This window comes from Hippopotamus amphibius, chromosome 17 (assembly GCF_030028045.1).
Source record: "Hippopotamus amphibius kiboko isolate mHipAmp2 chromosome 17, mHipAmp2.hap2, whole genome shotgun sequence".
Classification (NCBI taxonomy): Eukaryota; Metazoa; Chordata; class Mammalia; order Artiodactyla; family Hippopotamidae; genus Hippopotamus; species Hippopotamus amphibius.
The window spans coordinates 13,127,390-13,153,156 of record NC_080202.1 but is presented as its reverse complement, the minus strand read 5'-3'; the positions used below and the strand labels follow the sequence as shown (position 1 = coordinate 13,153,156).

General features: G+C 54.4%; 1 protein-coding gene across 1 annotated transcript in view; it reads right to left on the bottom strand.

The window, feature by feature from the left end:
- Positions 1–245: 245 nt before the first annotated feature.
- Positions 246–25,767, bottom strand: part of RTN4RL1 (reticulon 4 receptor like 1) — a 68,847-nt gene continuing 43,325 nt past the window's right edge. Inside the window, exon 2 of the mRNA XM_057713897.1 lies at positions 246–3,278. Coding sequence (XP_057569880.1) covers positions 1,966–3,278 — 1,313 coding nt within the window. The 3' untranslated portion in view covers positions 246–1,965. The remainder of the gene's footprint in view (positions 3,279–25,767) is intronic.

Below are 25,767 nucleotides of genomic sequence, written 5' to 3'. Positions count from 1 at the left end.
GCATGCACACGTGTCCCAGTGAGTCAGTGTGCCCCGCTCCAAGCAGCTCCCTCCCACCAACAAACGTGCTTGTGTTCTCAGAGCTGCGCCCAGCCAGGCTCGCCCACCCCACAAAAGCCTGGGATCTGCCACTCCTTCAGGAATGTGGGGTTAGGAAATGAGAAACAGGGTTCTTGTCCAAGAGAATTTTTTTATTATTTTTCTCTCTTAATTGGATTCAATGTTTCTTCCTTCTGACAGACATCCTCTCTGGTGGGGAATTCGGGTTTGTGCAAAGCCAAAAAAAGATTGTGCCCGCTCGGACCCCAGCCAGCAGCACGGCTGATCTTGACTTGAGCCCCTCTCCCCGGTCTGAGCTTGCCTGCTCCATTCCCTGCACGTCCCCACTCCTGACCCCTGAGTCTGGCCACCCCCCCGACCACTGCCCGTCCCCGGGACATCTTCAGAGGGCCCAGGAGGGGCGGGGCCTCTGTAATGCAGAAGTGCCTGAGATGGTTCTTGAAATGCCCTCTTTGTTTCCCTTCTGCCAAGGCCACCTGATGCTTTCCCTCCTGCCACCCTCCACAGGACCCTTGCTGGGATGCCCATCGAAGAGCCTCAAGGAAAAATTCAGCAGCTGAGCCGTGCTGGCGGCCTGGGCTCATGCCCAGAGCCTCCCTGGCCTGTCCGTACCGTTGCTGGCAAAGTGCTAGGCTGACAACACTGCCCAGCCTGTTGGACTAACACTGTGGATGCTGCCTCGCCCGCCGGCCTAAGAAACCCAAACCCCCTTTCTTCCCCTTCTTCTTCCAGCCCATCCCAAGGGCCTGGCTCCCTGATGTCCAACAAGCTGCTTCTGGCTTCTCACCCTGATGCCAACAGCTGCTATATTGGGAGTGACTGGGTGCTCCGGGGCGGCAGACGGCTTGTGTTGCATATGAAAACATGGTGATGCTCTACATATCTAAGAATATTGGTCCCCTGAAGTGATTCTTGCTGCCTCCACTTCTCCCTGACCCTCCTCACTGCCCCTTTGCCCCAGGCCCTGGCAAGCCCAGGTTACATGGGGATTACTGTTGCCAGGTTGGGATTCTAGACAGAAATCCTAGAACTCCTTCTTGCTAGAAATCACCGATACAGTCCTTAGTTCAGCAGATACACTTTTCCGTATAGTTTATAAACATGATAAAACATACAGTTTGGTAAGGGAGTAGGGCGAGGGCCTGTGCACTTGTGTGTGTATATATATATGTGTAGTGTGTGTGTATATATAGATAAGTGGACATAGTTATAAAACTGCACCTCCTGTGAGAACCTCATTGCACACGATGAAGTTCTAAATTTCAGCCTCTGATGATCTTTCCTTTGGTAATTGGTTCTTGGAGCCCAGCAAGTTGGGCCTGGGTCTGCCAGGGTTGCCTGAGACATCAGGAATGAGAGGCATTACCTCCAAGGGAGGGACTGAAGGTGGCACGTGGTTGGATTCAGGGCAGGGTCACTAAGTGGCCTCAGGCAAGAGCCAAAATGCCACCTGCTCATGTGCTCCCAGATAGCTGGTGGACCCAGCGTCTTGGGTGAGCCTTGTCTGTTCTCTGAGTCCTGCTTCCTCCAGCAGTGGCAGGGGCCCTTCAGACCTCTCCAAATGACCAGGATTCCACAGAGCCCAGCTCCCGCGGGGCACTGTCCTATTGTTGCGAATGAAGGACTCCCTTTGTGGCTTTAACTGCCTTGCTGGGTGGATGCTGTCCATGGGTGCTCGGCGGGGGGTCTGGCTGGGACAGCTGGGTGGGATGGATGTGTTAATCCCCTCCTGCTTGGGGCTGTACACTTTGGGTTTATAATCCACCGGGCAGGGCCCAGACAGCAGCCGAAACCTCTACCAGCCTTTGCCTGAAACCCAGCAGATCCTCCACTTGTGAAAAAAAGAAAAGAAATCCTGTTCCTTGGTGGACACGTGGCAGCCCTGGGTGCTGGCGCCCTGCGTCCTCAGCGGAGAGTGACCACCAGCCCCAGTATGCAGGCCAGGAGTGAGGCCCTCAGGGAACTGCCCGAGGAGGCCTGCTGCACCCCGCTGGGGGCACGGATGGGGGTCCTGCGGGCACATTTGCCCTTCCTCTTGGGCCGTGCCGTGGGCATGACATCAAAGCTGAATTTGTGCTGGTAGTCGGGGGCATAGTCCTGCAGCTCGTGGGCCTGCTTCCCGGTGCCCGCCTTCGAGACCTGGTTGCGATTCCTGTGGCTGGTGCAGTTCTTGCCCGGCTTCTTGTAGCCTGACCGAGAGCCGGGCAGATGGCCGTGCGGGTGGCCCTTGTCCCTGGCGGGGTGGTGTTCCTTGCGGGCAGCCCTGTCGGTGGTGGTGAGCGTGTGCGACTTGATCTGGTGCGGGGACGCCGGCCCCGTGCAGTTCCGGAAGTCCTCGGCCCTTAGCAGCTTCAGGTCCTGGCCATGCAGAGGCTCGGGGGACACGCAAGGGACGGCAGAGCTGGAGCCACGGAACCTCTGCAGCCATTCCCACAGGGAGCGCGCCCGGCAGCCACAGTCCCAGGCGTTCCCGTTGAGGCGGAGGAACTCCAGGGCCCCCAGGGGTGCCAGGCAGTCGCCCGGCAGCTCAGAGAGACTGTTGTTGAAGAGGAAGAGGGTGGTCAGCCTGCGGAGGTCGTGGAAAGCCTTATGATGGACCCACTGCAGCTGGTTCTCGTGCAGCAGCAGCCGGTCCAGGTTCACCAGGCCCCGGAAGGTGTCCTGGCCCAGGCTCCACAGCTTGTTGCCGTGGAGAAACAGGTGGCTGAGGTTGACCAGGTCCACAAAGATGTCATCCTGGAGGTACTCGATGTGGTTGTCCTGCAGGTAGAGGTACTGCAGGCTGTGCAGGCCGCCAAAGATGCCAGCCGGCAGGGCGCTGAGCCCACATTTATAGAGGTAGAGGGCATGGAGCTTCACCAGGCCCTGGAAGGTCTCAGGTGCCAGCGTCCGCAGCTGGCGGTTGTCGCCAAGGTCCAGCTCCTCCAGGTGCACAAAGCCCTGGAAGGTGTTGGGGTCGATGAAGGTGATGTTGTTGGAGTAGATCCACAGGGTGACCATGGCGGGGCTGAAGTGGCCCTGCTGGAGGAGGGTGATGCGGTTGTTCTGCAGGAAGACGCGCTCGCTGTCCTCCGGGATGCCCTCGGGGATGGCTGCGAAGTTGTGCGCCTGGCAGCTGACCGTCATGGGTGCGGGGTAGCACACGCAGTCCCGCGGGCAGCCGCCGCCCAGGGGCAGCTCCCCGGCCAGCAGCAGCAGCAGCAGTTCCACACAGCAGCCTGGCGGGGAGAGAGAGCACAGCCAGGTCAGGGGCTGCCTGCTCGGGAAGTGGGAGACACTCGGGGTGCCGGGCTCGACAGGCATGTGACCCTCCTTGGCCGCTGGGGCTCTGTCCTGTCTTTGCTGCGCTCAGCCGTCTGGGGTCGTAGTCCCCTGAGGGCCTGGCTCCTGATGGCTCCCCACGCCCTGGTGGCCCACATCTGCAGGGGGTTCTATCCCAGCCTGGGCTGTGGGGTAGGTTAGGGTTGAGGCTCTGATCCTCCTGCTCGGCACACTTCCTTAGCCCCACCCCGCAAATCCCTAGCCCCGCCCACAGCTTCTGAGACCCGCCCCACAACCAATGGACGCAGCTCCACCACTTACATGCCTTCATCTGCATGAACAGACAGTGGTGCGGACTCCTGTTCTAACGAAGTAAATATCTCATATGGAGTCCTGAAGAGTCTTGTTATTTAAATTATTCCCAATAACAAACAAAGCATGCACGCATGCCACCAAAGTTTATATTGAAATATTTCTCATTTACAGTGCCTTCCACATCCTCAAGTATGCCTCACCCCCTCTGCCTCGGTTTCCTCATTTCTAAATAGTGATAGTGGTCCCTTGCAAAGGACGTGTGTGTGTGTGTGTGTGTGTGTGTGAAGGACTGGGGGAGGCACCAGGGCTGATGGTTATGGGGTCCAAGGAGCAGCCAGAGTGAGGCTGCCCCACTGAGGTCCACCTTCTTTTCCCTCCCCTCTCCCTGACTCTCTGGAGATCCCAGGCTGTGGCTGCGAATCAGACCTTGCCTCGCGATTGTCCGAAGCACTTCCTCTGTAGCGTCCCTCTAATTGGGCATTAATTAGGCATTCGTTAATGGATCCTTAAAATAATTTATTTTCGGATGTGTCCAGCCTGTGGTTGGATAATAGCGCCGTGCTCATCATGGGAGCGGCCTCATTATAGATGATCGTCATTACCTGCCTTCTTCCAGGGTCGCAGCTGCCCCAGGCAGCCTGGCAGGTGTGCCAGTGTTGGGGGGCCAGGCTCCAGGCCTGCAGACCCCCACCCGGCAGGGCCAGGCAGCCATCTCATCCCTTCCCGGGTTGGCATCCTGATCCTCCCCTTCCAGCTTGGCCAGCCTGGCCTCTGGGGAGAGCGGGGGGCCCGAGGCAGCTCAGCTGATTCTCCCCGCTGCCAGCTGTGCTCAAAGCATGTTGAACGAGAGAACCAGCCCTCCCGGCCAGTCCTGGGCTGGCCGCCGCCCTAGCCGCCTGCCCGGGCTCAGGTGGACCTCACCACCACGGCCACCCCCCCTCTTTCCTCGCAGAAACGGTGTCATAAATAAGTGACAGCTCCCAGCTGTCGGGAGTTATGGGCTCCCAGAGAGTGGCAGCTGCTTCCCGTCCCCCTGTAATCACCCGGCTTCGCCCGAACGTTTCCAACACATAAAAATCATCGCACATGATTCGTTTTTTGCATAATTGTGTTTGGTTGCGCTTTCAGAGCAATTATGACCTGGGTGGTGGCAGAACAGCTGTGAGGTCCCTTTCTGGGCTGGGCCACGCTCTATGTGGCCCCTGCCCTGCTTCGGTCATTGAGACCATTGGACAGTCTGCAGGCCAGGCCCCTGGCAGGGGCCCCCTGAGCCTCAGTTTCCCCCTGTGTAATAAGAGGAGGAGATGGTCGCTATGCCAGCCCTCCCCACGTGGAGTTTGACCTCCAGCCCGCCACGGCCCACCTAGGTCTGGCCAGGGGGCCCCAGCCCTGCAGGAGGAGACAGGACTGTGAGGACCCCCTAGGAGCCTGGGCCCCAAGCCCCAGCTGACTCTCGGGGAGCCTGCCCACTGCCTTGAGCCTCCAACACCCAGGCTGGGAGGAGGGCACAGCCCACACCGGCTACACCTTCCACAGAGCCTGCCACTCGGAATGCGCTCGCTCAGCTTGGCTCCTCAGCCCTGCCCAGGCTGCCCCCCGGGATGCGCCCCCACCCTGCCACCCTGAGGGAGCCCAGGGTGCCCCTCCTAGCTCAAGGGCGTTCAGGGTGCTCACTGTGCAAAGAGGGACAGGGACATGGCCATTTGTGGGAACCACAGGGCCACAGCAGACTCCCCCCCACCCCCTGGGGTCCTGCAAAGACAAAGCATTTCCTTCCCTTAAGTCAGGCAGGGAGAGCTGCTCACGGTGGGAGTAGGATGAGCCGTGGCAGGCTCAGCGCTAATACTGCTGACATTTGTGCAGCTTACGGAGTTTACAAAGGGCTTCTGCCCATACTCCTCTGAGCCGTGGAACGACCGTGTGTGGTGGGGGATGGAGGAGGTTTCCTGCCCCCTGACTCGAGGAGGGGCAGACAGCCTGTCTGCCTGCTGCTGTGGCTCTGTCTCTATCAGGCCCTGGGAAGCGGTTCTCTGAAGTGGTCCCCTGAGAAGCCGGGGCGTGCTCCACAAAGAGCCACACCCCTCCCTCAGGCAGGTGCCCCCAGGGGTGTTGGGGCACAGGGAATACCAGGCAAAGAACATGGTTTGGGTAAAAGAGCCAAAAAATCTAAGCGTGGGCTTAGCAGCTGGTGTATGGGCACACGTTGGCAGGTGGGGGGGGTCAGATATCAGGGGCCCGGGGGTGGTGGTGGTATAAAGGTAGCACCCAGGGCAGAAGCCCCCATGCTGTTCCCCTGAGAGGGGCCCGGGAGGAGGCAGGGACCCCAGCCAATGCTTAGAGCTGCTCTCCATCCTCCAGTACCATCCAGGTGCCGGGGGAGCCGCCCTTGCAGTTACCCCTGCCCCCTCCCACTGGGCAGTGGGGTGGGGCTCACCTGCGTCTGCTTCTCCACCCTGGAAGCCGAGATGGCTCCCTCAGGGTGGCAGGGTGGGGCACATCTCCAAGGCCCTGGACCAGCTCTCCCAGCCAACCCCACCTGCCCTCTGGCACCCGTGCCTGAGCCAGTGGGTGCCCTGGCCATGGATCAGCACGCTGTCCGCTTCTTCCAGGGAGGCTGGCACTGCATCACCACGGCTCCTCCAGTGCCCCCGTGCCCCCTCTGTGTGCCCATGGGAGCCCTGACCCGCTGATTGCTGATCAGTGTGCTAACAATGACATTGGTGCCTTTGCTGTGCATTTTAAGATTGCAAATTAGCAGGAATAAAAGTCTCCATGGAGGAGCCTTGCACTTCCTCCCATCAGCCTCCTTGCCTCCTCCTGGGGGGGAAAGGGGGTTGCTCTGCCTGAGGGGGTTGAAGAAAGCAAGGTAGGGACTCAAACTCTAGACCGCCTCAGGCTCTCCTCCTCCACCCCCTCCTCCCCCTGCTCCCCCTTCCTCCCTGGCTCCCCCCACTCCTCCAGGGGAATCCACCTGACTGTCTGCTCAGCTGCTCCCAGACCTCCTGGCCTCCCACACATGAGCTCACACGCGTCTCTGCAGCTTCATTCATTCCTTCCTCCATTCAAAACTTGCCGCCAGAGTCCTGGAGTATCCCGAGTGCCATGGTAGGGAGGGGCCTGGGATGAACTTGGCAGGTCCTCGTGGACTAGCAGAAGGGAGCCTCAATACCGGGCAGTCCAGCAGGTGCCAGGCCCAGAGTAGGCACCCAGGTATGTGCATGGGGAAGGCACCTGCTGCCTTGTGCCACCTCCTCCACAAAGTCCTGCTCCCCTGCATCCAGCACAGAGGATGTACAGAAAAGGAGAGCCATTACTGTCTTCATGCAACCCCCAACCCCCTCGCCTGCTGAGCAGGGACCTGTGGGGGCCGGGCTGAGTAGCCTGAGCATGGGCGGGCCCCTCACTCAGTCCACTCAGCAGCCCATTCATAAGATGTGCTTATAAACAGTCCCACGGGGGCTGGACCTGGTGGGATGGGTGGAAGGGCATTCCAGGCAGAGGGCATGGCATGTGCAAACGTACTGAGGTGGGGAAGCAGGTGGCAGGCCCTATCTTACCCCAGCCCTCTATCAGCCTCTTAGTAGCCTGAGCTCCCTAAGAGGCTGTAACTACAGCTCAGCTGGGTGAGGGGGACCCAGGGCTAGGGAGGTCAGAGAGCTCCCCACTGGGACCACCACTGACAGGGTCCCTGCTCCTGTCCCAGGTCTGATGGCCAGTGTGACAGGGGCCCTGGAGCTTCTCCGCCCCCAGAAGCAGGAAGAGAGCTAACCAAACAGGACCCAGTCCTGTCCCAGAACTGAGTACCAGATTCTTTACGTGAGATCTTCATTACACCCCGCGGGTGCTGTACTGTTTCACAGAGGGGGAAATGAGGCACAGAGGGGAGCGGCTGGCCAAGGCTACACAGCTGGTGAGCAGGGCAGGTGGGGCAGCCTCATCTGAGGGCCGGTCAGCCCTCCCCGGCCCCAAGGTCTTGGGCCTCACCCTGACCTGAGTCTGGCGCCTGCCCCTCCCTACACCTGTGCTGGGACAGCCCGATGGGCTGGCATCCCGAGGCGCCCCCCGGCAGCTCTGTGGGGCTCTCTGAGGCTCGGAGACTGGTCAGCCGTGTGGTCAGTCCTTCTGCCTCTGCAGCCTGCCCTCCCCCTGCGTGGGTCAAGGCTCCCCCACCCCCCACGGCCCCGCTGCTCCAGCCTTGCTACATGATCCCCTCTAAGCCAATCGATGCTAACGGGATAACTCTGCGGGCCGGATAACAGCCACAGGCCAGGCCGGCTGTGCTCACAGAGCGACTGGCGCCTCAGGCCCCGCGGCACGGTCCCTCTGTGCCACACCCAAGCACAGGCCACTTCCTGGAGACAAGGAAGCAGCCAGGGCAGAGCTGGGCTTCCCTCCTCCTCTTGTCTTCTCAGTGCTGGGCGTGTCCTGCCTCCAGTCCATGTGTACTGTCCCAGGATCCCTGCAGGGCTCCTGCCCTCACCTCACCATTCAGGTCCCTCCCCATGTTACCTTCTCAGTGAGGCCTTCCCCAGAAGCCTATTTTATTTTCTTTTATTATTTTCTTTTATTTTTATTTTTTCTTCTTCTTCTTTTTTGGCTACACCACTTGGCTTGTGGGATCTCAGTTCCCTGATCGGGGATTGAACTTGTGCCCTCAGCAATGAAAGCACAGAGTCCTAACCACTGAACTGCCAGGGAAGTCTCCCCAGCAGCCTATTTTAAATAGCCCCTTCCCTGTTTCACTTTCCCCCATAACATTCATCCTCTCCTAATAAATTCACTTCATTTATTTACCTTGTTTTATTATTATTAAATAATAATATTACTATTATTTATCTTGTTTCTTTTCTGTCTCCCCTCACTGAGTGGCAGCTCCACGAGGACAGTGATTTTGTCTGGTGTGTTCACTGCTGTACCCCCAGGACCTAGAACAGTGCCTGGCATAGAGTAGGTGCTCAAGAAAAGCCCCAGCCCAGAGCCTGGCTCATAGTAGGTGCTCAATAAACATAATGGTACAGAGTCCCCCGGGGTGACAGCAGAGACTCAGCCTTGGCTCTCTCCCAAGGGACCCTTGTTCAGCACAGAGGGGACAGATGGCGAGGACTCTGGGAAGAAGGAGACATGTGAGGCCTGCCTGGGGCCTGGGCCAGGGTGACCAGTGCAGGTTTGCCTGGGACTCAGGGTTTTCCCAGGACACAGGACTTTAAGTGCTAATATCTGAAAGTCCCAAACAAATGTTAGTCACCCTACCTGGGGGCCAGGACTATTCCCTAGCCCCCCGGAAATCTCTGGTCACAGGATGGGGAGGGAACAAACAGGCAGGCATAAGGCACAAGTGTTCTCCAGACACCCACAGCTCAGGCCCTGTGCCTGCAGCCCGGGGCCTAGACAGCGCCTGTGTGTGTGCACGTGTTGTGTGGATGTGGATCTGGGCACATCCACACGTGTGTTTGTCTATGTGTGTGGACATGGCCACTGCGCGTATCTGAGTCCACGCATGTGAATTGTCTCTGGAGACCATCGGGGGGCCTGGCCGCCCAGCCCTTTCATCCTGAGCGTCCGGAACTCCACCCCGGAGAGGGGGCAGGGCCCTCTTCTGAAGAGAGGCACACCCGCCCTTGACATCCCCGACTTATCTCAGCGCCCACTCTGGCTTTGCCTACAGCTCCCGCTCTCCTCCTGACACGCTGAATTATGCACCCACTCCAAGCCCTCCAGCACACCAGGATCCCTCTCAGCTGGGAAGTGGGCGGCCCCTTATTGGAATAACCTTTCAGCTTTCATCTGCTGCGGCTAGTCCCCCGAGCAGGCCTGGCCAGGAACACCGTGCTAATTGGGCTGCCAAGCTCTCAGGGGGCCTTGCTGGAGCAAAGCCAGGCTCCCCTATCCTCCGCCTCCCCGTGTCCACCACCTCCTGGCTGCGGGGGTCCATGTGTGGGCAGGGGAGGTGGGGGGACGGGAACACCGGAGGCCGGCACAGGTAGCTCTGTATCCACGAACTGCCTGGGCCTGGGCCCAGCCCCAGTGGGAGCACGTTTCAGCTGGACAAGCTCAGGCAGGTCACGAAACCTCCGCAGCCTCAGTTTCTTGGTCCAGGAACTGGGAGTCAGAGCACCTGCCTTCTTGGGTGTTGGCAGCATTCAGTGAGGCTGTGCCCTGAACTGGTACCTGGGTGGGCTGCCGAGGAGGAACTCCCAAAGCTGCTGACTGCGTTATAGCTACTGCATCAAAGGGAGCTGCTGCTCCCCTAACCCCCATCCCGTGGACCCTGGCTTTCACCCCACCCTCCCTGGTGCTCCCAGACCCAGAGGCATAGCAGAGGGACCAGATAGATCCGATACCAAGTCAGGGCTCAACCTCAAGTTCAAGTTCCCTGCCAGGCCATGGGAACGGGGTCTTGACCTCTGTACTTGGCCCTCTCTCGCAGTCCATCCTCCCACACCTGGACCTGCCAGCTCTCTGCACAAAGTCCAGGGCATGTGAGCTCTACCTTCACCTTGTGCAGCCCCCCTGGGACTCATAATATGTGTCCACTGTTGTTACTCAAATTTGCTTCTCAGTTTGGGAGCCCAGAACCTGGGCTGCAGCAGCCCAGACTCCAAGGCTGAGCGTGAGGGCGTCCGTGAGCTAGCGCTTCCCAGGAGCTTTTGAGATGGCTCTGGGCCCTACTCCTCCCTGTGGAATCAACGGTCCCTCCCCTCAAACCCCAGAAAACTGTGGGCCCACCTGCAACCAAACAGGCCCACTGACACCCAGGCGGTATCCACGGTGTACTTAGTGGGTGGGAATCTCTGTGGTGTGGGACAGTCCTCAGGGGCAAATGTCTATTGAGATGCCTTCTTAGGGGGTCCCTGAAGGGGGGTGTGAGGGAGATGGAGTCGGGGGGGTGCTCTACCAAGCCCTGAAGGCCCTGGCTTTGGGTGACATAAAACAGAAGATGGGACCCAGGGACTTCCTAGGTGGCGCAGTAATTAAGAATCCGCCTGCCAATGCAGGGGACATGGGTTCAAACCCTACTCCAGGAAGATCCCACATGCTGCGGAGCAACGAAGCCCATGTGCCTCAACCACTGAGCCTGTGCTCTAGAGCCCATGAGCCACAACTACTGAGCCCATGTGTCGCAACTATTGAAGCCCACGCACCTAGAGCCCGTGCTCCGCAACAAGAGAAGCCACCACAATGAGGAGCCCACGTGCCACAATGAAGAGTAGCCCCCTGCCTGCAGCAACTAGAGAAAGCCTGTGTGCAGCAACGAAGACCCAACATAGCCAATAAATAAATTAATTAAAAAATAAAAAAAAAGGAAAAAGATGGGACCCAGACTTTGAGAAGCAGGTGAGGAACTCTCCACCAGGAGCCCCTGTTCTGAGTCCCCGGGACAGCCACCCTTGCCTTGCTGTCCGTGAAAGGCCTTCAGAACCCACATCCGGGGTATCAATCACCCCATTCTGAATCTGTGCCCCAATTATTTCATTCATGTGAGAAACAGCTTCGTGCTTGGTGCTACAACAGCAAGAGACATGGCTCCTTCCCTCATGGAGCCTACATTCTAGGGGAAGATGATTTAAACAATCAGACAAGCCCAAACTGACACAGGGTGCTGGGCACTGGGGACACAGAAGGAGGTTAAGATTGAGATGAATGGAGGGTCTCTCTGAGCTGTGATACTTGAGTTGAAACCTAAAGATTAAGAAGGAGCTGAGGAATAGCTTTCCAGGTAGTGGGAACAGCAGGTGCAAAGGCCCTGCGGCAGGACTGAACTTGGTGTGGATGAGGGGAGAGAGGCACGAGATGTGGTCAGAAAGGTAGGAGGCAGGCCTTGCAGGGCTTTAATAGCCTTAATCAAGAGTTTGGATCTGGGAATTCCCTGGTGGTCCAGTGGTTAAGACTCCGTGCTTCCAATGCAGGGGGTGTGGGTTCGATCCCTGGTCAGGGAAGTTCCACATGATGTGTGGTGTGTGCGGCGCAGCCAAAAGAAAAAGAGAGAGAGAAAGAAGACAGAGGATTGAGGCTTCTGGCAATACAGCAACCCTGAAGGCGTGTAAAGGAGAAGAAAGGGGCGATGAGGTCAGAGGAAAGCCGGGAAGTGTGGCATGACTAAAGCCAAGAGGGTTTCCAGAAGGAAGGGGGAGTCAGCTGTGATGAGAGTGGCTGAGAGTTTATGTGAGGACTGAAGAGTGTCCGGTTGATTTGGTGACATGGTGGTAATCAGTGATGCTCGGAAGTTCATTTCTGGTAGAAAGGTGCAAGCAGAAAGCACGTGGAGGTGGGATGAAGAGTGAAGGGGAGGCGAGGAGGGGAGACAGCACTGTATCAGTCAGGACAGGCTAGGACACGCTGATGTGACAAGGGATCCAGAATCTCTACAGCTCACAACAACAAAGACTGGCTTCTTGCTCAGCCAGGGCAGCTGAGGCTCTGCTCAGGGACCCGGGTGGAGGGCTCATCCTCCACCCAGAACACTGCTGGTCTTGTGGCAGAGCGGGCAGAGGATGTGGCCAGCAACTGGCTCTTGAGGCTTTTGTTTCCAGTGATGCACGTCACTCCAGCTCACGCTTCACTGGTCAAAGTCACTCACAGGGCCCAGCCTGTCATCAGTGGGAGAGAGATGAATACCTCCAGGGGACTCAGGGAGGAGAAGCTGTGAGCACCCAGAGGCCACTCATTAGGGAAGCTTGGCTGTGAACGGAGCAGAGAGACTGGGCAGGACCTGGAGGGGCATGGGGTCCAGGGAGGTGGTTTGTTTTTTAAGATGGAAGAAACTAGAGTCTGTTTGCATATTCCTGGGGATGATCCAGGAGGAAAGAGAGAAAAACTGATGCATTAGGAGTGAGAGGGCCAAAGAGACCAAGATCCAGCACTCCAAGGGAGCACTCCCACGCTTTAACAGGAGGGGATACGGTATATGCAGAGAAGAGGATACGGTATATGCAGAGAAGAGGATGTGAGCTTCCGAGGGCTTCTATTTTCCCCAGAAAGTAAGTGGGGATCATCATCTATGAGCGAAGGTAGGGAAGAGGGTGTGAGTTTGAAGAGGAAGAAGACAGAATGAAACAGGACCTCTGTGTGGTGGAAAATCAAGCCACCCTAGTCACATGAGAGGTCTGTGGAGACAATGACATAGAAAGTGTTTGCAAACCCACTGCCCCAGCCTCTGCCCAAGCTCTCCTTACCTCTCATTGGACAGTTGGGGCTGTCTGGCTCCTCCAATGAGGCTGCTCACGTCACTCCCCTGCTGACAGTACATTAGCTCAGCAAATATTTATTCCAGCCTTTCCTCTGGCCAGGCACCATGCCAGGAGGGCTCTGGGGACAAAAGACCTAGTTCCGGGCTTCTACGAGCTGACAGTCTTCCCCAGATGCCTTCAGGATACTGTATTGTGGACATCTGTCACTCTTTTCAGCCACCCAGACACTAAACACTCTTTATGTACTTGGGAGATCTCCTAGTTTGTAAATGAGCCTTTCCCTCCCCGTGGAAGCGGAAAAGGTCCAGCCCTCACCTTCCCAGCCTGCCTTGCAGCTCCAGCAAGGCCCAGGGTCTGTCTAGGCTCTGCCCCTCGACGCACCTCCCCCGGGCTCTGAACGAGGAGTTAGTGAGGCAGATAAGCAGGGGCCAAGCAGGATCCACGTTTGCCAGGATGGCAGCAGTGGCAGCGGAGCCAACGGGGGCGGCGACGGTGGCGGGGACATTGGAGGTGCCCACTGGAAGTGTCTTTGCTTCAGCTGGGGCATTGTTCCTGCCCGTGGAGTCCCCAGCCCTCTGGGAGGTTCTGTGAATAACCCAGTATCCTTTAAATACAATTGCCTTTTATTTAAATTAGTCAAGGCAGGTGTCTGTTGCTTGCAAATAAGAATCCTCACAGGGACTTCCCTGGTGCGCAGTGGTTGAGAATCCACCTGCCACTGCAGGGGACACGGGTTCGAGCCCTGGTCTGGGAAGATCCCACATGCCGTGGAGCAACTAAGCCCGGGTGCCACAACTACTGAGCCTGCGCTCTAGAGCCTGCGAGCCACGGCTGCTAAGCCCTCACGCCACAATTTACTGAAGCTCGTGCGTCCTAGAGCCCGTGCTCTGCAACAAGAGAAGCCACTGCACTAAGCCTGCTCACTGCAAGGAAGAGTAGCCCCTGTTCTCCACAACTAGAGAAAGCCCATGCACAGCAACGAAGACCCAACGCAGCCAAAAAAACAAAAAAACTTATTAAAAAAAACATTACTAATAAGAAAAAAAAATCAAATTGTACACCTTGAAAAATATGAAAAAAAAAACCCAAAACTGGAGTCGAACCTCTCTCAAAAAAAAAATATTTTCAATTTTCACAAGATCAAAATGATAAAGCTTCTTTTCATCGTTTTTCATAGCAATTTAAAAGAATAATGGTATCAAGAAGTTTATATTGCATTTTCCATGTATTATCTCATTTTACCAATAAAATGTCTTTAGTTATAAGAAAAAAAAACTTACAGAGGTGAGGTCCCTCCAGCTGAGCATGGCTCCCGAGCTCATCCATGGGCTGGCCCTGCTCCCCCAGTTCCCGCTGCCCCTGACCCACTCCCCTCTCCCTGCCTCCTTGTGGGAGCAGCACCCCAAGTTCCCATTGTGGGGGGAGCCACCCCTCCCTCATTGCAGGTGATTCAGGAGCCGGGCTACCAACCAGTGGCCAGGATCAGCCGATTAGACTCTGCCTCAGGAATTTGAACCTGAACATGAAGCAGAGTGACTCGGCTGTTTCACCCTGGTGGGGCTGTCCTGAGGACACTACCCCAGGCGTTCTCTCCACTAAGACCCCCAGGACCACCCTGGTCCCTGCCCTCCCCAGAGCCAGGCTGCTCAGCTTCTTTGGGTCCCATTTTCTTTCTGCAGAGATCCACCCAACACCCTCCTTCTTGGCTACCAGGATCTAAAATTCCTTCAGCTCTCAGTCAGCCACATACTCTAGAGGAGCCGGGCTCCTCCCAGCCCAGGAACTGGGTCTTTATGTGTCTACTCCATTGTCTGTGATTGGTTTAGACAGGAGCATGTGACTCCTTTCTGACCAATGAGGCACAAAGAAAATCTGTGGAGAGACTTCTGGGAAAATTTGTCCTCCTCTTGAAAAGGAGCGCAAAGAAGGGATGTTCTCTTTTCCTGCCTCTGAGTGTTGTTGGGTGAGGATGAAATGCATGGTGCTAGGACATCGCCTTTCAACCATAAGGGGACCATCCTAAAGATCAAAGCCAGCTTGGCGGAGATGACAGAGCCCCAAGATGGAGAGGACCTGGGTCTGTCATGACCTTGTGGAACCTATGGGTCCACCGATGCTGGGATCTGCAAACTTCTTGATATATGACATGATAAATAAATCCTCTTGTTGGGCTTTCAATTACGTACGGCCAAAGTGTCTTAACTAACGCACCTTCCAATGAGTTCCTCTTCTGCTTTAGTCAGCCAGGCTACATTTGTACAGCTTGCAATCAAAGAAGTGTAACTTACATACCTGTTAACCACATGACTCAGCTCACACAGGACCTGCTCCAGGAAGCCTCCACAGACCCTACATTGTGCTTTTTTGTTTTTGTTTTTAAATTTATTGAGACATAACTGGCCAATAAAATTGTAATATATTTGAAGCATACATCATGATAATTATGTGTGTATTCCTATACATGGCACATATAAACATATGTTACATATAAAACATGTTATATATTATACAATATTAATTCTATTATTAACTATATATTGTACTATATATAATTAATTCTTTTATTAATTATATGTTATACTATATAATTAATTATATTATTATGTAATACATTCTTATCAACAAATAATATATTATATTAATATAATTATATATTATTATATATATTATATATTAAATATTAAATAATTAATATTAAATAATATATATTAAACATGTGTAATTTCATGAGAACATTTGATTTAAATTTTTAATTTATTTACAATTTAACATTGTAGTTAAAATTTTTAATTACACAACATAGCATGTCAACTCTATTAGTCACGTTACGTGTTAGATCCTCAGACCTTATTTATCTTATAGCTGAAGTTTGTACATTCAGACCAACTTCCATTTTTACCACCCCCAGAGAGTAGAAATACGTTTGCGAGACCCTACCTACTGGATTAGACCCTCCACCCTCCTCGGTGCTTTTCCTCTCACCACACTCACCACTCTCTTAACATCCCCTGCCTCCACCGCCAAAGGTGTGGAACTGCTGGGCTGTCCAATTGGTGCCTGGTACACGGGGCTTATTCACGCGTCACTGGTGAGTGAATGAATGAACGAATGATTTCACTGATGCAATTCCAGCCAAAAGCAAGGAACCAGGTGCTTTAGTTAGCTGAGATGGCGTATTGTGGGTACACATATACAGTGTATAATATCCAATAAGTTTTACCAGCCGGAGGACCCCAGGGTAGGGACCACATGCCGAAGAGGATAAGTGAGTTTACCAGGCATTTCAGGCCTCACCTCACAGACCTTTCTCTTCTGACCCTTTCGCAGACCCTCTCTTGACTGGTTACTTAAGACACTCGGCAGGGAATGCTTCAGATGGATCTCTGGTGTTCTGTGTGTGAAACTGAGCAGCGGGCTCAGAGATACTAACTTTCTTTTTCTCTCTACCTTATATATGCTTGCATTTACTATTTAATAAAAGAAGTAAATCAGGCCCCCCCCAAAAAACAAACCCTGCCGAGTTTAGCTGAGAATCTCAGGTCCAGGCTTTGACTTGCTTCCTCCTCCCTGTTGGTGGGCTCCGTACTTTCTTCAGTGGCCCTCGTCTGGCCAGCCACCAGCACGTGCCAGCCTCTGACCTTACCCAGAGAGCCCGGGTAGCACGAGATTCCCGGTGTCCCCAAACCCTATTTTCCACCACAAGGTTTGTCTCCATCATTTGTTTTAATTAAAAAAAAAAAACTTGCTAATTGTGGAAAATGTGAAAAGTTTAGACCTAAAAAGGGAGAAAAATTACCACAATCCCATTACCCTTGACAATCATCCACTGTGCCTTGCTGTACCTTCTTAACGAGACTTCATTTACGTAGGGATATATAACATTTAAATAAAAATTTTATTTAAAGCAATAAAATTGAGATCATGCTATATATGCAGCTCTGTATCCTGCATTTTCTGCTTAACTTATTCATTCATTCAGCAGCTCTCCAGGTGCCTCCATCTGTGAGGCTCTGCTCTAAGGCGGCCATGGGGAGCCCAGCAGGCAGACTGACCCCACCCTCCGGGGGAACACAGTCTGATCGGGAAACAGACACTCACCCAACGGCCACATCCACATATAATCACACCCTGTAAGGAAGAGCACAGGGAGAGATATCCAGGTAGCCAGGAGGGAGAACTGTGGGGGCTCCCCTAGTCGATGGGGGTGGGAGGGCTGGGAGTTTGAAGACTGAGAAGGACTCCAATGAGGTGGGTGGGGACTTCAGGCAGTGGGAACAGCATAGGTGAGGCCAGAGGCAACACACAGTTAAGTAAGAGAAGAATGGTGTAGTAACAGGTATGGTTTTTAGAGACTGCAGAGTATCGTACTGTACAGAGAGACCGTAATTTATTTATCTGTGAAAGAGATTGTTTTTCGTTTTTCACTATTATAAATTATCATGGCAAAACTGGTCATGTCAGCTGCCTCCTGGGAGGTTCTCCTAGAAGCTCCGGGATTAGGGTGAGGGGAACCTCACCTGTATACCTGTCAGGAACTTTTGATTTGTAACCGCGTGAATGTACCTAAAGAGTCTTCTAAGAGTCAGTTAAACAAAAACTAAATAACGTTGGAATGAACATCTTTTTGCGTAAAGCTTTATCCAAATTTCTCACTCTTTCTCTAAATCAGAGATTCATTGTTAAAGTCCTCTTGACACACGATGACAAGTCACCTTCCAGAAAGGTTTGCCCAAAGAGCCTTAAGTTCTGCACCCAGAAAGTCACCAACCGTGGGGGCTTTCCGGGACTCAACCCTTTCCTTTGTTTGTCTTCCCAACGAGGCTGTGAGCTACTCAAGAGACAGAAGCTGTGTGCCGCAAGGGACGATGGGACCTCTGGGGTGGGGAAGCAAAGGCGATTAATGTGTGTTGAATCCCTCCTATATGACAGATGTCCCATCCTGGGGGCTTCCACATACACTCACTGGGTGTTCCCCCCAAATTATTATGAAGGTATTCATATCCCTATTTTATAGATGAGAAGAATAAGGCTCAACAAAGCATAGTGATTTACCCACAATGGTGGAGCCAAGATCCAGACTAAGATGCATCTGGCATCCAGTGATGGGAAGAGAGCTCTCTCTCTCCTTTGAGGCCACTGCCCCCTTAGGGACCCTCCCCCACCCCAAAAGGCAGATACCCCACCTCCCACGAACTGTGTCCTCGCTCCCTTGCCAATAACTTCATCCCTCCCCGTGTCTTCATCATTTATTTCCTCTCCTTGAGCTTCACACTCACGAGGCGGGGGAAATGGACCAGGCAGATGGGGAAGGAAGTGGAAACTCTATGTAATACCATCGTCTGTATCACAAAACTTGTCTTAAGTGCCAGCCCCGGGGATTTGCTGGAGTTGGCGTGACAGAGGTGGGGCTGAAGGTCAGATTAAATTGGACTGGTAACCCCAGGGGGATGCTTGAAAAGGGGTAGCTAAAGAAAGCATTTCCGGGAGGAATGCGAGGCAGCTGGGCCAGGCAGCAGGCAGCACGCGGGCCGGCCGGGTCAAGCCTGCTTAGCGGGGCTTAGTGGTGACAGGCCTGGGTTCACGCATCCTCCCCCGGAAACCTGAAATCCTGCCTTTTCCCCCCAATAATGAGTTGGTATAAAAATGGATCCTGAATAAAATTGTCTGCAGTTTTCAAATTTCAAACTGCATTAGTCAAAATATATCAAATTTCCGTGTACTGACTTACCACCTGCTCAAAATCTGATCCTTTTTCAGCTGGAATATATTGAAATATGAATCACCCCTTGAGAGGAAAAGGGGAGAAGAAGCAGAGGGAAGGCCCTCTCACAATGTGCCAGTGGGCGAACCGGAATCCTGTGCTCCTTGGGCTCCCTGGCCTCCCCCAGCCTCCTGCCTCCCCCAGCCTCCCTGCCTCCCCCAGCCTCCCTGCAGCAATGGCTCTCTGGTGGCCCATGCTCACCAGCCACTTCCCCTTGATAGATACCTGATTTCTAGCTCGAACCCCTATGCTCTGGGCAGTCTATGCCTCATAGTGCAGAACTTGTTCATTTCAAGTCCTCCAACCTTTAAATAAGCACCTACTATGTGCTGGGTGCTCAGACTTACAGGTAGGCAGACCTCTAATCACACTGCTAAGTCCTAAGATGACTCCTTTGTCCTCATCTACTCATCCTCTTAGCAGTGCTGGACAGTGTCGGCCCTCCCTTCTGGAAACACTTCCTTCACTTCGGAGATAGGGCTCTGCTGTTTTTTTCTCTTGCCTTACTGGCTGCGTTTCTCAGTCTGCTGTGTTGGGGGCTTGTCCTTGGCTTGATCTCTACATAGCCTGATTCCCCAGACACAGCCCTGGAATCTTCTCTCTTCCATACCCACACCTATCCTCCGGGAGAGCTCACACAGGCCCAGGTTTTAAGTACCGTCTGCATGTGGGTGAAGATCAGACTTGTGTCTCAACCCTGAACTCAAGACCAGCCCATCCAACAGCCCACCTGACATTGCTGCGTGGATATCTAATAAGATGCTCGAACTCCATGTGCCCTAAAGGTGCTCCCCACACAGGCCTCCTCATCTCAGTAAACGCCAACTCCATCCTTTTAGTTGCTCAAGTTGAAAATGTAAATGGCATTCTCCATTCTTCCCTTTCCCTCATTCTCTTTCCCTTTAATTCGTCAAGTCCCGTTGGTTCTACCTTCAAAATTAATCCTAAATCTGTTCTCATCACTCCATCCCCATGGCCTGCACCTTGTCCCAGGCCGCCATCGTCTCTCTTCCGGACCACGGCAGTGGCCTCCTCATCTGATCTCCCTGCTTTTATTTCGGTCCCATCACCACCCACGGCCCACACACAGCCACAAGGATCTTTAAAAATGGTAAGTGCTATCTTGTTCCTTTCCTGCTTGAAAACTTCCAGTGTCTCCCCCATTGCACCAGAATAAAATGCAAACTTCTTACCAACCCACAGCATCCTTATGACGGGTCCCCATCACCTCCCCCATCCTCTGCCATTTTCCCCGCACTAGCCTTTCTGGTCCTAGACCACAGCAAGCTCGTTCTTGCCTTGGCTGTTTTGCTTGGTTTTATTGGAAAATACACATAACATAAAATGTACAATTTGAGGCATTTTATGCTTTTGTTGTTGGTGGTGGTGGTTTTGGTTTATTTATTTTTTGGCTGCACTGTAAGGCATGCAGGATTTTAGTTCCCTGACCAGCGATCGAACCCATGCCCCCTGCAGTGGAAGCATGGAGTCCTAACCACCAGCTCCACCAGGGAATTCCCAATTTGAGCCATTTTAAAGCATACGATTCAGTGGCATTTAGCACCTTCACAATGTTGTGCAACCATCACTACTGTCTAGTTCTAGAACATTTTCATCATCTCAAAGGGAAACCCCATACCCATTAGCCGTCACACCCATTCTGCCTCCCCCCACCCAGCCCCTGGCAACTGTTAAGCTGCTTTCCATCTCTGTGGATTTGCCTATCCCGGATGTTTCATAGAAATGGAATGATATAATGTTTGCCTTGGAGTTTTAGCGTTGACTCTTCCTGCGTGAACTGCTCCGCCCCAGGCCCTTGTGGGACCACCTCCCTTTTAGCATTCAGGCCTCAGCTCCAGCATCACTTCCTCATCTAAAGCAGATGCCCCCGCCCGCCCCAGTCATTCTTGATTGCAGAAGTGCGCTGCTCTGTTTCCCTCTTAGCACGCGACACTCTTGTTTATTATTTGTTTACGTGTTTATCGTCTTTCCCCTCGTTTGCTTGTTCCCTGTGATGTCCCAGCCCCCAGGACAGTGCCAGGCACCTGGGAGGTGCTCAACTAGTATTTGTGGGTTGAGTTAACAAGTGCACCCTCAGCACCGTGATGGAGCATCAAAGATGCTATAGAGACACGGATGAGGTTGGGAAGCAGCAGTGCAGCCGGGGAGCGGAGGAGTCACAGTGCGAAGGCAGCTGCCAAGGGGGAGTAGAAGCTCCCCTGGCCTCCGAGAGGGAAGAGGGAGGGCATCCAGGTGGAAGGAACTGCATGGTCAAAGGCCTGGAGGCGTGAGACAGCATGTCCCATTTGGAGTTCTGTGATGTCTCCTCTGGTTTGCAATTTGTCCCCCGTTTTTTTGTTTTTTGGTCTTTTTATTTGGTTGCACTGGGTCTTAGTTGCGGCACGTGGGCTTCATAGTTGCGGCAGGTGGGCTCCTCAGTTGCGGCATGTGAACTCTTAGTTGCAGCATGCATGTGGGATCTAGTTCCCTGACCAGGGATCGAACCCTGGCCCCCTACATTGGGAGCGTGGAGTCTTAACCACTGTGCCACCAGGGAAGTCCCTGTCCCCTGTTTCACTAGCCTCCCAACAGTGAGGAGACATAATATATGTCTGGGAGTTGGGTTTGCTACAAGATGCAAGGTACTGAGAGGAAGGAAAGGACGGAGGCTTTTTGTGTATGTCTTCTCCCCCCACCCTGGTCCTAGCACATGCTGGACACCTGCACAGACACAGAGGAAAACAGACTGGTTCCAAGTTTTCTGATTCTGAGTCATCCTCAGCCACGTTTCAGAGACATGGGAAGGTGGGAGGAGATGGTGATGTGTATTACAGACACTTGTCAATTGTGTCTCAAGGATTCGTGGGGGGGGCCTCCCAAGAGGGAGGCAGAGCTAGGATGGACCTCGGGGCTCCACATGGGCCCTCCCGGGCCTTATCTTTCTGAGCGGAGCCAATGGCCCCTCTGGGCTCTGGGCTGTCTGTGAACCCTGTGTCCTTCATTTCTCCTGATCGAATCAGGCCTGGCTGACCCGGGCCTTGTGGCTCTGGGAGTCCAGCTGAGCTCCCAGGAGGAGAGGCCCTTCCCCAAAGCGAGGAGGCTCAGGAGGGCAAATTCAATTGTGTGCAAGGCAGGAGCCATTAACCTGTCTGTGGACTGCAGTGCCCACACCCTCTCTTTCCTCTGCCAGCTGGGCCTGTCCAGGCTGCCTCTGACGGATCCCAGCCTCCCACCACCCTAAGGGCCCCCCTGCCACCCCTGGGCTGTGCCCAACCCCTTCTGTCCCTTGGTGCCCATAGCTCCCATCACCCCTGTTGCTAGAATCAGATATTGAGCGAAGAAGAAAAACCAATCCATGTGGAACTCACCCTCTCCTCAGAGGCAAGCCTGTATCTTGGCCCTTGTTGCCCGGCAAGCTTCTGGGTGGAATCCGCCCTTAGGCATCCTCACAGGGAAGAGGCCCTGGAAGCAGGCTGGGGCCATTTGGGTAGAGAATTCTGAGATCTCCAATGCCCAGATTGTGGCCTAGAGCTGTGTCGTTCAGCACAGTAGCCACTACCCACATGTGGTTACTGAACCCTTGAAATGTGCCTATTTCAAAGACAGTATGAAAAAGGATGCTTGGGGGCTTCTCTGGTGGTGCAGTGGTTAAGAATCCGCCTGCCAATGCAGGGGACACGGGTTCAATCCCTGCTCCAGGAAGATCCCACATGCTGTGGAGCAATTAAGCCTGTATGCCACAACTACTGAGCCCGAGTGCCACAACTACTGAAGCCTACATGTCTGGAGCCCATGCTCTGCAACAAGAGAAGCCACCGCAATGAGAAGACCGTGCACCGCAATGAAGAGTAGTCTCCGCTCTCCGCAACTAGAGAAAGCCCGCGCACAGCAACCAAGACCCAAGGCAGCCAAAAAATAAAAAATAAATTTATTTTTTAAAAAAGGAAAAGAATGCTTGCTATACTGAAACACGTTGAAATGGTAACATTTTTAATATATTGGGTTTAATAAAAATAGTTTAAAATGACTTTCATCTGTTGCTTTTTACTTTTTTAATGTGGCTGCAAGAAAATTTAAAGTACCCATGGCCCACATTTCTACTGGACAGAACCAGACTTGAGTGATGGGCACAGGCTCCGTGTGGACACATCTCCTGCACCCCACGGACTCTTGCCTTATGGGGAGGGAGCAACAGGAAGAGGACCAGAGCAGGGCCCTCCAGAAGGTGCTGCTGCTTGAAGGAAACCAGTCCCGACACCTGCTCAAAGGGCTCCCCTAAATTAGCAGCTGGAAGATCGGTGACTCCCCCATAGAAGGATGCACCCTGGAGACAGCCTCCAGGAAGGGCTGTGGCCTAGAGCAGAAAGCAGGAGAAGGGCTTTGCTGTCATCCACTCCTTTTTCCAGCACAGGTCGGGCATCTGTCTGGTACCACGTGGACGCAGCTGCAAGCAGGACAGATCCCGTGGCTGCATTAGGGTAGCCCATGTTCTCAGGGGGCAGCGGGCTCACAGTAGCCCCGGGGTGGGGTGGGGGGCATAGCAAGGGTGTGCCCAGGAATCTGAGAGCCCCAAGAGGCAACCGAGCAAAGGGAACTCCCTGGAAAGATGGCGCAGCAGATCCCAACGTGGAATGCTGTGGATCTGAGAAGGTGAAGAGGAGATGGGGAAAGAGAGAGAAGAAGGAGAAATAAAGGAAGACGGAAGAAAGGAGTAAGGAGAGAGAGCAAAGAAAGCAAGGTGCCTGTGGGGGCACGGGCTCTGGTGCCAAGAACTGATGAGGTCCCACCAGGAGAAGTGTCTGGGCGGTTGGTGACAGGAGGACCGGAGTGGGGCTGAAGAAGCCAATTGGAGAGTCTCACCTGGAAATGGGGAGGGGGGTGGGGTGGTAGGAGGAGACCCCGGGTAACATCTTCACTGCAATGGGAAGCCATACGTGGCACCATGTGGGGACACGCCGGAGCCTGATGGAGAAGGGGGAGCTTCAGTGGGACTGCCAGGCGGGTGGGGCTGGAGACACAGTGGTCTCACTGTTGCCTCTTCACTGATGCCCCTCAGGAGCCCTGGGCAGGAACACCCAGCACCTGTATATGGAGGGAGAAGGTGGGCTGGGGGTACTCCAAGTGGGCCTGCTGGGTGCAGAGCAGTTAGCTCAGGGCAGGGTTGGCCTGGGCCTCTCCCCGTTGGCTCTCCTGGTGACCCCGGGCCCCTCTCTGCCCAACTCCAGGCCTCGGTGGGCCCTTCTGCCCTGAGCCTCCCAGCCCCCTCTCCAGAAAATCTGGCTCCTTTGCTCCAGGATTATCTGCCCTCACCTGGACTTGGTTCATCAAATGGCCACATGCCACCATGGAGGACTGTGGCTCCGGTCTTCGCCCCACCCCAGAGAGGGACAACTTGTTCGGTTCCCTGCTTCAAAGCCCAGAGCCCCCTTTCAGGCTCTCCACTAAAGCTCCCGCTTCCCGCTCAGGATCAGGGCCGCTCATCTATGCAGCCGGGAGGAGGAACACATCAGGAGCGCCTCCGGAGCTAATGAATGATCCGAGCCTTTGGCTCAGGTCAGCAGCCCCCCACCAGCCTCCTCGGTCTTCTGTGATGGCTCATTATTCCAGTACTCCCAGGAGACTGACGGAATTTTCCCCAACATCGCCTAATTACATCCCGGCTCTACGTGATACAGGGACACGTGTGCAAGCGCACACCATTCCCAATAAGTCGCAGACGGGAGCATTCCCGCAGAGGGCGCGGACGGGATGTTTTAATCTTGAGGTGTGCGCTGAACGTCATTACCTGGGAGGCTCCGGGATGAGACCCCCCCCTCCTGTCAAGAGCAAGCCCCACCCCGGGTGACTGAGAGAACCAGCCACAGAGGCGCAGGCGGAAGAGACTTCAAAGGGAGGACAGCTGCGGGGAGGGGAGATGTGTTTCCTGAGGGCCTGCCGCAGAGGATGGGAGATGGTTCTGATCCGGAGTCTCGGGAGCATTCCGACGGCTCAACGCAGGGCTCTCCTGGACGCGAGTCCCTCTGGGTGCCACGTGGAGCTTCCCAGCGTGTTCCCAGCCTGGGAGAGTCCCTGGGACAGAGGAGGGCAGGCTCTGTCTTCTGGGGCCCTGCCTGAGTGGCCCCGAGTCTTGGGGATGACCCAGACCTACTAACAGAGCCAAAGGACACTGAGATGGCTGTGGGAGCTCCTGGAGGACAGAGCGGTCTCCCTCGCATCCTCCCCTCCCTCCAGCGCCTATTGCATCACCCAGGGATGTAAGTTGGTCCTGCCGGTCCCTGGCTCACAACCTTAGCTGATCCCAGCACGGCAGCTGCCCCAGCATCATCCCATGTGGCCTTCACAGCCTCCTCTCTCGTTCTCCTCAGTGGCCATTCCAAACCATCCCCTCATTCCCTAAATCGCTACCCTTGGCCTCTGGGCCTGACCCCTCACCTTCTCAGCATCCTCCCACATCAGGCCTCCTGCCCTCTCACCTCTCCTCACCCTAAGGTTTCAATTCAAATGCCTACAAGGGCCGGGGCTTCCCTGGTGGCACGGTGGTTAAGAATCCACCTGCCAATGCAGGGGACACGGGTTCGAGCCCTGGTCCGGGAAGATCGCACATGCCACGGAGCAACTAAGCCTGTGCATCACAACTACTGAGCCCAGGAGCTGCAAGTACTGAAGCCCGAGAGGCTAGAGCCCATGCTCTGCAACAAGAGAAGCCACCACAAAAAGGAGCCCGTGCACTGCAGTGAAGAGTAGCCCTTGCTCGCTGCAACTAGAGAAAGCCTGTGCGCAGCAACGAGGACCCAATGCAGCCAATAAATTTTTTTAAATAAAAATTAATTAATTAAATTTTAAAAAATGCTTGCAGGGGCCAAACAGGAAGCACAGAAAGGTGAGATGAACGGGTAGGATGAATGGGTGGCCACCTGGAAGCCAGGCCCATCTAGAAAGGCCCAGGCTCCAGCCACTGTTGTCCTGCGGGAAGGGGGGCCTTTGGGTTATCAGGTCTTTCAATTTTTCCAGAGGCTGGGAAGCAGGATTTTCACATGCAATTGTTTGGCAGCAAATTCAACCAAAACCAAAACACTGTGTGGGCCAGCGCAACCCTACCTGCAGCCTGATTCTGCCTGAGGAGGTGGTTTCTGACAGTTGCCTCCCTGTCTGGGGTGCCCCCTTGTTCTGCATCTCCAGTTC